This window comes from Hibiscus syriacus, unplaced genomic scaffold, assembly GCF_006381635.1.
Source record: "Hibiscus syriacus cultivar Baekdansim isolate YM2019G1 unplaced genomic scaffold, ASM638163v2 tig00112758_pilon, whole genome shotgun sequence".
In the NCBI taxonomy this organism is placed as follows: domain Eukaryota; kingdom Viridiplantae; phylum Streptophyta; class Magnoliopsida; order Malvales; family Malvaceae; genus Hibiscus; species Hibiscus syriacus.
The window spans coordinates 2,048-16,468 of NW_024063396.1; the positions used below are offsets into that span (position 1 = coordinate 2,048).

Genomic DNA, 14,421 nt, shown 5'->3' on the forward strand with positions numbered 1-14,421 from the left:
CGTCTAATTCGAATCCCGTATCCATCCCTAACCTGAGCTAATCAACAAAGTGAAAATGAAGACAAACTGCCAAAGTAGGTCATTGAACAAACCCATCAGTGTTTTAAAATTATAAACAACAGTCCAAATTGTCTATCAAAATGGCTGCATGAAACGTTACAAGTCTAAACAAGGAAATACAAGAATATGATTTAAACCCCACTTCATCTTAAAACAAAATCAAGTCGTCATATAAAATAAACATGGGGCAAGAGATTAAAAAATGTTCAAATGTTTCAGTGAATGAAAGACTGATCAAACCTAAGAATAAAAAAAAAATTCCTATTGCAGAGTATTATCTGGTGTTGCACATCCACTACTGGAGATTGCAAAAAATTTAATTCTTCGTTTACACCTAAGTAGCTTTTTGCTTCGGGGCCTTCTTCCTTAGTTGTCTCTTTGGCATTGAGTTCTTCATCCCCGTAAAGAAAACTAACGCACCGCATTGTGCAACACACTGCGAATCATAATGCCTAGGAACACAACTTTAGGTATGCATTTGTAAATACCTGCAAGAAATCTCCCAGCAGAACACTGTATCTGGCTCATCGGAACTATAATTGTAGAAGTCATGGAGAAGCGGTGCTAGCCACCAAGTAGACAAACTATGGCAAAAGATATGACAATTAAAAGAGACATGAAAACAGAATCAGAAGAAAATGCTAAGTGAAATTTCGAATCAAACAAAAACTGAAAAGAGATGAAATTCTAACCAGTAACAAGGCTCCCAATCCATGGCCAAATACAAATACAATAGCACCAAGTCCTTTCAAAATGATGGCAGTTGAAACTAATTGTCTAACCTGTGTAAACAAGTCTCCATATCAGAAATGAAAGTAAACATAGAGCAAATCAAACTAACATAAACTTGATATTAAAAAAAAAATCATTACATCATATGCAAGATGATTCTTACTTCGATATCTGGAAAATTTACATGGAATCGAGATGATATATGTTTCTTTGCATCATCAAGCTTTGGTATCAACTCCTTCGCAGCAGGCCCGCCATCAACCCCGAATTCATTGAACCTACCAACATGTTGAACGGTCAATAACATTATATCTATAAGATAGTTTCAGTGTACAGACACCAGTGCTGATGAACTCTTTACACAGTCTGGCTACAATCACGAATTAGATAATAGTCGGTAACTATGTGGCACCAACATATAAGACTCAGTACAGGGTCAATCACCGAAATTACATAGGAGAAATGTCCGCTATTTGTGAGTACTATAGATGGGTGCGGATATGTGTGCAAGTATACACAATCGAATAAGTAATAAAGTGATAAGTCGAGTATCGTCTCCACAGGGAATTAGGGAAATCAAATAGGTTTGTCAAGACACTTTACTTTGTCACCTAAGTAAAGTTAGTGATGGTATGTACAAATGAGAATGCTGTGACAAATGGAATAGCTGATGGGGAAATGGAATGATGGTAGGTGATGGTAATTGAAAATTGTGGCAAATTAAATTGTAATACGTGCAAGCAGATGAAAATGTCAAGACAAAATAAATGTAAATATATATTTAATAAATAGGCTTAGCTTTCTCAAATGACAAGCAGCAATGGAAATGAGTGGAAGGAGTTACAAGGAAAATCTAAGTCTATGTCTCTGAATGGTGTTTCTTCTAAGCTTACCCTGCCCGACAGAGTCTACTGAAATGCCCTATGCTATCTCTAGTAAGGGACTCAACAGATTAAAGTTGTCCTGACAAAACCGATTGACGTAAGCCCTTGCAGTGACCCTATTGGTTCAGTTAATAGGATATGTCTCGGCAATACCTTTTTGCGGCAGCATTAACTTCTAACCTATCGTTTATACACACCCTTTTAGTCGAATGAAATCCTATCCTTATCTCTAAGGTGGATTAGGCCTAGTTACTATGTAGAACCTCTTGTTTGTGTAGTTCCTCCCTAGCTTCTCTCAAAGACTAAAGATATTTTGCCAATGCATTCTCTCGAACCCTAAGCACCTTCTAAGGAAAGGCTACTCTCGTAGCTCCTACAACCTTAAAGCATTAAGTCTCACAAACAAAACAGAATAAAGCATAAAACAACAACCATTCATTAAAATAAAAACTTAAACATCCAAGTGAACTCCCACCAAATAGGATTAGTTCATGGTGGGGTTCGAAATCAACAAACACAAAGCAAGATTCATTCGTTCCTTACAACCCAACAACAAAATATAAAAGCAAAGGACTAAGGGGAGGAGAGAAAACCTTCGACGTGCACTGCCCAATGCTTCCCTCGGCCACCAAGATCTGGTCCTAGCGAACTATCTCCTCTCGGATGCTTAGAACGCAATTCCCTTCGGCTTGTCAAAGAGAAATGTCACGGCAAGTGGGATTGACGGAGAAAGATGAGACATTCTCTCTCTAACTTTTTAAGCTCAAAACATTGGGGAACTAAAGTCCTCTTCATTGTGGCTTCCTCCTCTATTTATAGGGGAAAATTAACCCTAAGACTTAGTGTTAACCATCCTAGAAAACCACAAAACCATGGTTGATTTATTAGGGAGTCGGGCAAAGCATAGCAGTGATCCAGCCTGGGTTGCTGGTTGAGACCCGACATAATCCCGTTGCAGGCATCCAATGACAGATAAGATCTGCAGGGTCAGACGGCATCATCAGCAGGATCGACGGTTGCAGCGCCGATCCCTCCAGGCGTATCTTCGAGGTGGATTTCTCGGGCAGAGGGCACGGAGAGTTGGAGACAACTGGCTAAAAAATATCTTCTTTCACCTTTTGCGTTCTCAAAATGCTAGTCGAACTCGGCATTTTCATTTAGCTCAGCAATCTCCTTATGCCACGGCATTTTCTTTCCTCTTTTCCTTGCTTTCAGCTTTCAATACCTGCACATCATCAGACAATGCAACTAAATGCTTCTAAATGCATCTATATGGTTCTAAATGGGTCTTTAAACATTTAATAACTTAAGTAAAAAGTACAAAATATGACCTTTTACGGAGTTATCAAGAAACCAGAATGGTTATGATTACCGAAATTACTTAGGCAAATTACAAGATTTCGGCCCCTAATCGGCAAAGCATAGAGGAATTCAGAGCATTGAATCATCCGCTTGATTCAACAATGACAAGAATCAATACCATCACATCTATTAACATTTCATGAGACTCGTTTTCATCTTCTCGAAAAAAAAATGGCATTGCCTACAGAAAACTATTCTAAAATATTCAGTTCTGGACTTGGAAATGCTAGTCCTATTAAACAAAAAAATGGAGGTAGAAAAGGTTTTTCATAACAATTATGTATCATAACAACTAATAACATTTAAAATACGAAATATAATTTATAAACACGTCAGTTTCCATTTATTCTAAAAAAAATTAACTCACCCGCAACTCACAAATTAACAATATTGTAAATTGGCCCAGATCCTCAACAAAAGTATCATTAACCAGAGATACAGATTAAGGATAATAAATGCAAGACCACCCAAAAACTACTAAATTTAGCACAAACAAAAAGTGAAGAAAGGAACAGATCTAAAAAACATTAAGCATATTTCTTAAACAACCCAACAAATAGATTAAATAGATAAAAAAGAGAGAGAGAGAAGAGTGATTACATTTGCCAATCGGAGAGAATGAAAATAGAAGCGAAGAAAACTCGTCCGGAGAATGAAGCAAAACCCATTGGGTTTCCCCTCCTTTTCAAATTAAGCAAGAAGAAAAAAAATAGAACAAATTTCTGGGTTTTCTTCTCTCAAAGAAGTGTAAGATACAGAAATTTTGTTTCTTTTTTCTTTTTGGCTTTCGAGGTAGTCGGGGACTTGATCGGTCAATTATTCATATAAATTAGGATAAACTACGCAATTGGTACCTAAAGTTTGACTTTTGATAAGTTTTAGTAATGAACTTTTAATTTTTTTTAAAATCATACCTAATATTTAGTTTTTATTTCATTTTAGTACTCGCCATTCATTTTTAATTATTTTTTTAATTTTAAATTATTATTTAATTAATTTTATTCAACTAATAAACAAAACAAATTTTAAACTCCCAAAAGGTGTGCTCACCAAGATCAAACCTGGGTCTCCTAGGAGGAAGAGGAAGTGTTCAACTAACTGAGCTACCAAAGGTAATTGGTTTCAGATGCCAAAGTATATATTTAACTTATATCAAACTATCACAATAAAATGAAAGAAATTTGTTAGATATATGATTCCAACCTAGAATATTTCAAAAATATTCAAGCATTTAATCACTAAATAAGATTAAGAATTAAGTTAATACATACCAAAATTACTATTTAACATATAAAAATATTAAATTAAAATTAAATAAATTCTCATTTTAATTTAAAATAAAAAATAATTAAATAATTATTTATATATTTTATAAAATCAATATTATTTTATTTTAAAAATTACATGTATTGTATCATAAGTAGTTTAAAATATATGTATTTAATTATTTAAAAATTAAATTAAATTATTTTTAAAATTAAACTTCTATTTATAATTATTTATGAAAATAATAAATAATTTTATTTTAAATTACTTTAATAATTTTAAGGATAGAGTATAAATTTTAATTTAATAATTTTCATTAAATATTTAATTAAATAATAAAATAATTATTTTAATTATTTCTTATTTCTAAATAATATTTTAATTGAGGAATTATTTAATTTTAATTTAATTTTTATAATTTAAATGAAATTTTGGTATGTATTAAATCAATTCTTAATCCTATTTAATAATTAAATGCTTGAATATTTTTGAGATGTTTTAAGTTGGAATCATAGATCTATAAAATTTATTTCATTTTATAGTGATAGTTTGGTATAAGTTAAATACATACTTTGTCGTTTAAAACCAACTAATCTGAGTTGAATGAGTCCTTCCCCTACCCACTATGAGACCTAGGGTCAACTCCCGGTGAGCACTCCCTTTGGGAGTCTAAAGTTATTTTCTTTCTAATCAGCTCTGAAGTTAAGGTTTTAACGGTGGAGTATTAAAATGAAACAAAAACTAAACGTTAGATATGATTTTGTAAAAATTAAAAGTTTAGATATTAAAATGTATCAAAAGTGAAATTTAGATACTCAATACGTAGTTATCCTATAAACTATTAATAAACTAAAGAATAATTACACAATTCATCACTTAATTTTATTCTCACTCCTATTTTAGTCACTAAAATTTAAATTTTTTTAATTTAACGATTAAACTTTATACATTAATTTTTTTATCACTCCGTCGTTAACTTTGTACCAATGTTATAACATGGTTAAAAGTTTTATTACCCTTGATTTCAAATCGTTGACTGATTAACAAAGTTGGACCTTGTTGAAACTCCGAATTTCTGAGAGCCCTTCATTTCAGCTTTTTTCTTTCTATTATTCCATGTTGTTCTTTTGAAGGGCTAAACTCTCGACATAACGTTCTCGAACAAATTATTTCACGAGATAATGCTCTCTCAAGATTAATTGCTCAAATATGGTGAAATCTTGCCGTAGGTCGCCATGCCTTCCGAGTGACCTACTACGTGGCCAGCCATGCACGTCCCCAAGCATAGGTCGTCATGCCCTCCGGGCGACCTTGTAGGTCGCCATGCACTCCGGGCGACCTTGTAGGTCGCGATGCACTCCCTCATGCTCCTCGCGTGATTTTTCCTGCTCGGATAGCCTCGGTCGGATGCCCTCGGATGGCCTTGGATGCCCAGCGTGTTGGAACGTGCATGACATACGCAATCTCTCTCATAGCTTACCTGGAAGACATGGCGACCTAGTAGGTCACCCGGATGGCATGGCGACCTACGACCAACACTGTAGATTTCACCCTATTTGAGCAATTAATCTTGAGAGAGCATTATCTCGTGAAATTTGTTCGAGAACGTTATGTCGAGAGTTTAGCCCTTTTGAAGGGTATCTGGATTTAGTTTATTCTCAAATGATTTTCTTTTAAACTTATTTTCTTCTCATCGTCGCATCACCGATAAAGAAATGTTTCTCTTTTTTAATGATAAACTAATCTTAGTAAATTAATCGAAGAGTGATTAAAAAATTTAATATATAAAGTTCAATTATTCAATTGAAATTTTTAAATTTAAGTGACTAAAATAAGAATGAGAAAAATATTGAATGTTAAATTTTGTCATAGATGTGGGCTCTTGGGATTAAGCGCTAAGATTTTATAATAATATTTATAAAATGCTTTTAGGATTTAATATTATATTATTATTATTATTATTATTTGTAGTATAAACTTATACAATCTGTAATTACAATTTATACAACCAAGCATGATAAGATGAATTAAGATGTAATTGTCAAATATATCTACGTAATTAGAATATTTAATAATTACGTGAGAATATAAATAATATGGTAATTTATTAATTTTGCATACGATGACAGTGTGATGTCCAAACATACTCTTAATATGCAACTTAAAATAAATAAAATTAATTTTGTGTAAATATATATTAAATTCTAACTTAATTTAGTATTTTATCTACCTCTAATATTATTATTATTTATTAACGATGTCACTGGCATTTACTTATTTAATAAATAAATAGTTATATTTATCTAATAATTGAAACTTAAAATAAAAGATTTAATTGTGTGTGTCTATATGTATATATATATATATATCTAATAATTGAATTAGAATTATTGATTAACGATGCCACTAATATTTATTTAATATATAAATAGATATATTTATCTAATAATTGATATTTTTAAATATAAAGGTGGAATCAAATTTTATTTTAAGATTTATGATTAATAAAAAAATGGAATATAATTTTAGTAGTAAATATGTAACACCCTAATTCAGTCTGATCCGATCGAAGGATTAAAGTATCACATGGGATCATCGAAGTGGCTAACCCAAAAATTTTCTTTTAAAATCGATTGTAAATCATCATATGAAACCATCCATAGTGAAATAAAATAAAACATAATAATATGAGTTTACAAAATACTAGGGAGCTCCAATACATCTAAAAAATACAAATACTGAGTTTAATCAAAATGGAGTTACGACCGAATACAAAAGGGTCTATAAATAGTACATGTCTTCTAATATAATCAAGATGTACTCTGAAACCTCAGCTAAACTGGAATATATGGTGATGATAACACTCCACGGGCGGTCTCCTAAGAACCTGCTCACGGAAACACATTCCGAACGTTGTGGTTACGAGCTTAGTGCCACACTAATAATTGTATTGTACTACATGCATTCACTACATGAGCATGCTTGTGACATAGGTATGAAGACATAAGAGTGTTGTCAGGAAATGCTGAAATAGGCATCATGGTATGGCGGAGGGTTCTGCATCTCGGAGCACATACCCCTCCAGCTTTCCTAAAATACCCTCAGGTATCTGGGGTGAGATTTGAAACTGCATCGAAAATGTACACCCGACCAATTTACTCCGTTGAGTTTTGGGGCATCTGTGCACGATCGTCAACTAAAATGACTTGGCACTAACTAGGATATATCCACACAAGACGATCGTATTCTACTAAAGTAACTTTGGCGTCCTGGTTGTTTTCTCGAGCATCAAACAAGACTAATTTTATGTAATCCTAAATGTTATTGTTTCTAGCTGTATTGTGCTTGCTATTGTTTCTAGTTGTATTGTGCTTATTATTGTTCTTACTTGTAGTTTTATTACAAGGCATTCTGGTGTTATTGAGCCCCTCAAGTCTAACCCCTTAATCATTTGGATTATTTATCCAAACCTATACATTGGTACCGATACTGAGCCCTGCATTATTAGTATTGGCCCCTGAGTATCGATACCTACCTTTTGGTATCGATATTGTAATAACTATTACACACTGAGAAGGGACGATAGTATCGATACTTTTGTACTAGGGTATCTATATCAAATTTGACTTCGATGTTTTGAAAAGCCTTAGTATTTATATCCCTACTGAGAGTATCAATAACCTACCCCCAGTATCGATACTCCCATGAGTACCAATACCAAAATTGGCTACTAAAATTTGCTAAGTGAACCCGATATTGATACTCCTCCTGATAATATCGATACCCAATGAAGAAGTATCAATACTTGTATCCTAAAAACCCTTGTTTGAACCATTTTACGGATAATATCGGTATTGTTATTTCAGTATTGATACTCAAACCCATAAATACCCTATTTAAACACGAAAATGACTCATTATTACACCCAAAAAACTTACTAAGATTCCCAAACCTTAATAAAGTTTTATGTGTGTTAAACATGGTCATAATAGGTCTATAAACAAGCTGGAAAAAAAATCAAATGTTGAGATCTACCATGAACACGCTTTATAACTCATGCAACCTACCAAAATACACATAGCGATCTACATGTGGTAGAGTTGAGTTAGAAATGAGTTACCTTGAGTCCTAAGCTACTGAGAGCACTCAAAACTTGACCAAATGCTAGCTTCACCTTTCCCTTGACCTTGGAACTTTCTCTAACTTCTCTCATTAAGCAATAATTAAAAACATGAGTTACTAACTGGATTGGAAGATTAGAAAATGATTTAGAACGTTTATAAAGGCTTAAATCTCCTAAAAACATACTAGTTATACTTAGGTTTCTAAACCCTCATTAAAGACCATATTTTGGAAACCATGATGGAACAGAGAGATTGAAGGCTTGAATTGAAACTCTGAAAATGGAGGTTAAGATTCTTACCTTTAGAATCTCAGATCAAGCTTGATAGGTCACAAAGTGATACTTTTCTTAAGTTACAATAAAAGACAAATGAGAGTTTGAATGGAAGAAGAAGATAAGGATGAAGAAAAAGAGATATGAGCGAGGGGTGCAGACGTGAGATCGCCATCCTTAATGGGTATTCAGCCTTTGAAATTAAAATTGATATAATTACTTATTTGCTCCTTCAAGCTTTGGTCAAAATTCAAATATGCCATTTTTAAAGCCAATTGGGCTCAATTCAAATTCAATTCCACTCAAACTAGGGTCAAAATTTCCTACAAACTAAGAGATTAATTCAAGGCCCTCTCGGATTAACTCAAAACTCATAACTCAAGATTTGAGGCGTTACAAAATATTTGATATTGTTTATTTTTATAATTTTCTGTTGTCACAACATAAAGTTGATAATCCTCATAAGTGGGAGTGGTGGGGAGATTTCGAAGTCCAAACTCATCCTACCCGGAACAATGAAAATAAGATAATGGAATTTTAAAACTGGAAAATATATATATTTTTAAGGATTATTATACTTTTTATTGGTTAAAATTCTTAGAATATCTAACTAGATTATTATTTTAATAAATTAATCGAAATTTTTATGTGGAAATTATATGTATATTTTACTAAAAACTAAGTGCTCACCGCCCGAAGTGTGCCAAGATGGTACTAAGGAACATTAGTATAAAGCTATAAAATTGAAATTATACCATTTTTATAGTTGAAAATGGTTCACATGTGTCTCACTCTATACATTTCCAAAGATATCGTGGAGTTAACTCTAGGAACCCTATTTCAAATTACATCAAGTTGGTCTACCATTGAAACAACTTTAAGTTGGGACAATATCAACGGCAACATATCCAAGATTTTATGTTAGTGATAAACTTACAAAATTTTAAAAGATGAATTTATAAAATTTTAAAAATGACGAAAGTAGATTTTCAACATAAATTAAAAATAAGATATCTAAAACATATAGATAATTAAAAATTTTAAGAGGCGATGCACTCATCTGCCTTCACCTCGGTCCATCCCTAAGTATTAGAGATGAAACCATGTAATGCTTGGTAGGGACTCTTGCCCCTCAAATATTTTTATCGAATGACTTTTTAAGTTCTTATTACTTTAAATATTGAGTAAATTAATTTGTCTCCAGTTTTTAGGTTAAACCCTTATTGGGTACTTGTTGTTTTGAAGTTAACCAATTTTTAAGATTCTAAGTTGTATAATATATTGTTTCTATACGTATGTTGCATTTATCACAAATTAATGTTACAAGGTTAAAAACTGTTATGATCACAAAGCAAGGATTTGTAGTTGTGATTTAAGGATGTCTTGTATGACCATTTTTCTTAAATAAAATTCAAACATTGCTGAGAAAAAAATTAAGGATGAGTTAGTTCACTAGCTTTGACAAAACTTATCTAACATTCTATAAATAAACTTCACATGCATGTAAAAACCCTAGGATCGCTAGGCACAACGAATTGAAGACCAAAAATAAAAGAAATTTACAAAAGTTTCATATAATTTGAAGAGAAAACATCAAATGCACATCTTATATACCAAAAAGAAGAAACCAGAACTATGAGTTGATAATAAGAAGTATAAAATGGAATCATCTGTGCAAAATTAAAACTAATAATGATTGGTTTCTACATAAACAAACTTAAACAGCATAATTCCTTTACCAAATCATTAAGGGGCCATTCTTCAATCTCTATAAACATCAAAAGCTTGTTAAATCCAGTGAAACTGTACCTGTCAAAACAATTTCTTCACTGTACAGCATAATTCCTTAGTTATAACGTTATGGATGGTGACCCAGTCGAAGCTCCAAATCGACTTCATCTTCTTTCATGATTCCCTTTATCGTCATTTCAGTGTTATCTACATTTGTAGGGCCAACTTGTAAGCTCAAATTTGCACCCAAAAGCTCTTCATAATGACCATATGAAGAGTACTTTGATGGTTCTTGAAAATACATGTGATCATTCCCTTGAGCTTCAGCCTCCAAAATCGGATAACACTTTGATGGGTCAAGAGTTGGGATTGCTGGAACGTATCTAGGGTCCATGTACTCCTCATTCGGTTGTCGACTCGGAACCGACGAGCTCGTCGGTTGCTTAGCCTTGGCTCGATCTTTCCGATGTATGTTCATGTGGCCTCCCAAGGCTTGAGCGTTGGTGAAACCTCGTTTGCAGAAGATGCACTCGTAGGAGCGTTTGGGGGTCACGGCGTCGCACTTGACTCGATCGACCGGATCGTTTTCTTCGCTCAAAGAATCGGAGCTCGGTTGCTTCATGGCTGATTCCATCCTCAAAGAAAAAAAGAAAGTGGTCAAGGGTTAGAGAGAGAAGAAGAAGGAAACGAGGAGACAATTGGAAGACATAGGCTTTGTCATTGCATTTGCTTTGTATTTGTTGACAAGTGAAGACTAGGTTTTGGCGTTTGTGTTAGGATTTTTCCCTTGAGTCGGCTTTATGATGGATCCATTTTCTCTTATTTTACTTCGTAATATAAAATAGGATAAACTGCACATTTAGTATTCTTACTATCACTTTTATTCCATTTTGATACCCAATTTATTTTCTTTTCAAAATCATACCTAACGTTAAGTTAATGGAGGAAGGTAATGGGCAAGTGTAAAAAAATAACACATACACATACATACATACATACATACATACATACATGCATACATACATACATACATACATACATACATACATAAAGATGCACTCGTAGGAGCGTTTGGGGGTCACGGCGTCGCACTTGACTCGATCGACCGGATCGTTTTCTTCGCTCAAAGAATCGGAGCTCGGTTGCTTCATGGCTGATTCCATCCTCAAAGAAAAAAAGAAAGTGGTCAAGGTTAGAGAGAAGAAGAAGGAAACGAGGAGACAATTGGAAGACATAGGCTTTGTCATTGCATTTGCTTTGTATTTGTTGACAAGTGAAGACTAGGTTTTGGCGTTTGTGTTAGGATTTTTCCCTTGAGTCGGCTTTATGATGGATCCATTTTCTCTTATTTTACTTCGTAATATAAAATAGGATAAACTGCACATTTAGTATTCTTACTATCACTTTTATTCCATTTTGATACCCAATTTATTTTCTTTTCAAAATCATACCTAACGTTAAGTTAATGGAGGAAGGTAATGGGCAAGTGTAAAAAAAATAACACATACATACATACATACATACATACATACATACATGCATACATGCATACATACATACATACATACATACATACATACATACATACATACATACATACATACATACATACATACATACATACATACATACATACATACATACATACATACATGCATACATGCATACATGCATACATGCATACATACATACATACATACATGCATACATGCATACATGCATACATGCATACATACATACATGCATACATATGCATGCATGTATGCATGTATGCATTACATGCATACATGCATACATGCATACATGCATACATGCATACATGCATACATGCATACATGCATACATGCATACATGCATACATGCATACATGCATACATGCATACATGCATACATGCATACATGCATACATGCATACATGCATACATGCATACATGCATACATGCATACATGCATACATGCATACATGCATACATGCATACATGCATACATGCATACATGCATACATGCATACATGCATACATGCATACATGCATACATGCATACATGCATACATGCATACATGCATACATGCATACATGCATACATGCATACATGCATACATGCATACATGCATACATGCATACATGCATACATGCATACATGCATACATGCATACATGCATACATGCATACATGCATACATGCATACATGCATACATGCATACATGCATACATGCATACATGCATACATGCATACATGCATACATGCATACATGCATACATGCATACATGCATACATGCATACATGCATACATGCATACATGCATACATGCATACATGCATACATGCATACATGCATACATGCATACATGCATACATGCATACATGCATACATGCATACATGCATACATGCATACATGCATACATGCATACATGCATACATGCATACATGCATACATGCATACATGCATACATACATACATACATACATAGATACCAAAATGTAACAAAAATAATAGTTTAGGTGCTAAACTTGTAGTTTACCTTATAATATAATCTCTCATTCACACATACTCTTACAAAGAGACTTTGAAGGATATTTTATATTATAATTTTTGGTACAATATTTCTATTTGTAATATGATACTATCGTGAAGGATGATGGGAAACCTAAATAAACCTTTGAGCTTCACATTGTAAAAATATACTTCTTGCATAAAACATTTATAGTTGAAGAGAAAAACTAAAGTCAACAACACGTGAATACAAATGATGAGAAACAAATGCTATCATGAAACCGCGTATAGTTTGATATTATTTTCACGTAGGGTTTGAAGGGCGAGCTAAAATTATCAGAGTTCTTAAACCAAAGGAAAGTGGGGTTCCATGGCCTCCTCCTTTTACCCTATTTAGATTCCCTTCTATGAATTAGGATTTTTCCCTTGAGTCGGCTTTATGATGGATCCATTTTCTCTTATTTTACTTCGTAATATAAAATAGGATAAACTGCACATTTAGTATTCTTACTATCACTTTTATTCCATTTTGATACCCAATTTATTTTCTTTTCAAAATCATACCTAACGTTAAGTTAATGGAGGAAGGTAATGGGCAAGTGTAAAAAAAATACATACATACATACATACATACATACATACATACATACATACATACATACATACATACATACATACATACATACATACATACATACATACATACATACATACATACATACATACATACATACATACATACATACATACATACATACATACATACATACATACATACATACTACATACATACATACATACTACATACATACATACATACATACATACATACATACATACATACATACATACATACATACATACATACATACATACATACATACATACATACATACATACATACATACATACATACATACATACATACATCATACATATATACATACATACATACATACATATACATACATACATACATACATACATACATACATACATACATACATACATACATACATACATACATACATACATACATACATACATACATACATACATACATACATACATACATACATACATACATACATACATACATACATACATACATACATACATACATACATACATACATACATACATACATACATACATACATACATACATACATACATACATACATACATACATACATACATACATACATACATACATACATACATACATACATACATACATACATACATACATACATACATACATACATACATACATACATACATACATACATACATACATACATACATACATACATACATACATACATACTACATACATACATACATACATACATACATACATACATACATACATACATACATACATACATACATACATACATACATACATACATACATACATACATACATACATACATACATACATACATACATACATATAAGTTTAGATACCAAAATGTAACAAAAATAATAGTT

General features: G+C 32.7%; 2 protein-coding genes and 1 long non-coding RNA gene across 3 annotated transcripts; all 3 read right to left on the bottom strand.

Moving 5' to 3' along the window:
* Positions 1–213: 213 nt before the first annotated feature.
* On the bottom strand, positions 214–595 carry LOC120183325. Its single transcript, XR_005521938.1, has 2 exons — positions 549–595; positions 214–496 (listed from the first exon to the last, which is right to left on the bottom strand). It is a non-coding gene; the product is annotated as an uncharacterized LOC120183325 (long non-coding RNA).
* Positions 596–608: 13 nt separating this feature from the next.
* LOC120183366 lies at positions 609–3,745 on the bottom strand. Its single transcript, XM_039188082.1, has 4 exons — positions 3,639–3,745; positions 956–1,070; positions 753–842; positions 609–644 (listed from the first exon to the last, which is right to left on the bottom strand). Exons 1-4 carry the CDS (start codon positions 3,704–3,706, stop codon positions 609–611), a joined length of 309 nt encoding a protein of 102 aa, XP_039044013.1. The 5' UTR covers positions 3,707–3,745.
* Positions 3,746–10,493: 6,748 nt separating this feature from the next.
* On the bottom strand, positions 10,494–11,065 carry LOC120183352 (transcriptional regulator TAC1-like). Its single transcript, XM_039188066.1, has one exon. It carries the CDS (start codon positions 11,063–11,065, stop codon positions 10,559–10,561), a length of 507 nt encoding a protein of 168 aa, XP_039043997.1. The 3' UTR covers positions 10,494–10,558.
* Positions 11,066–14,421: the final 3,356 nt, after the last annotated feature.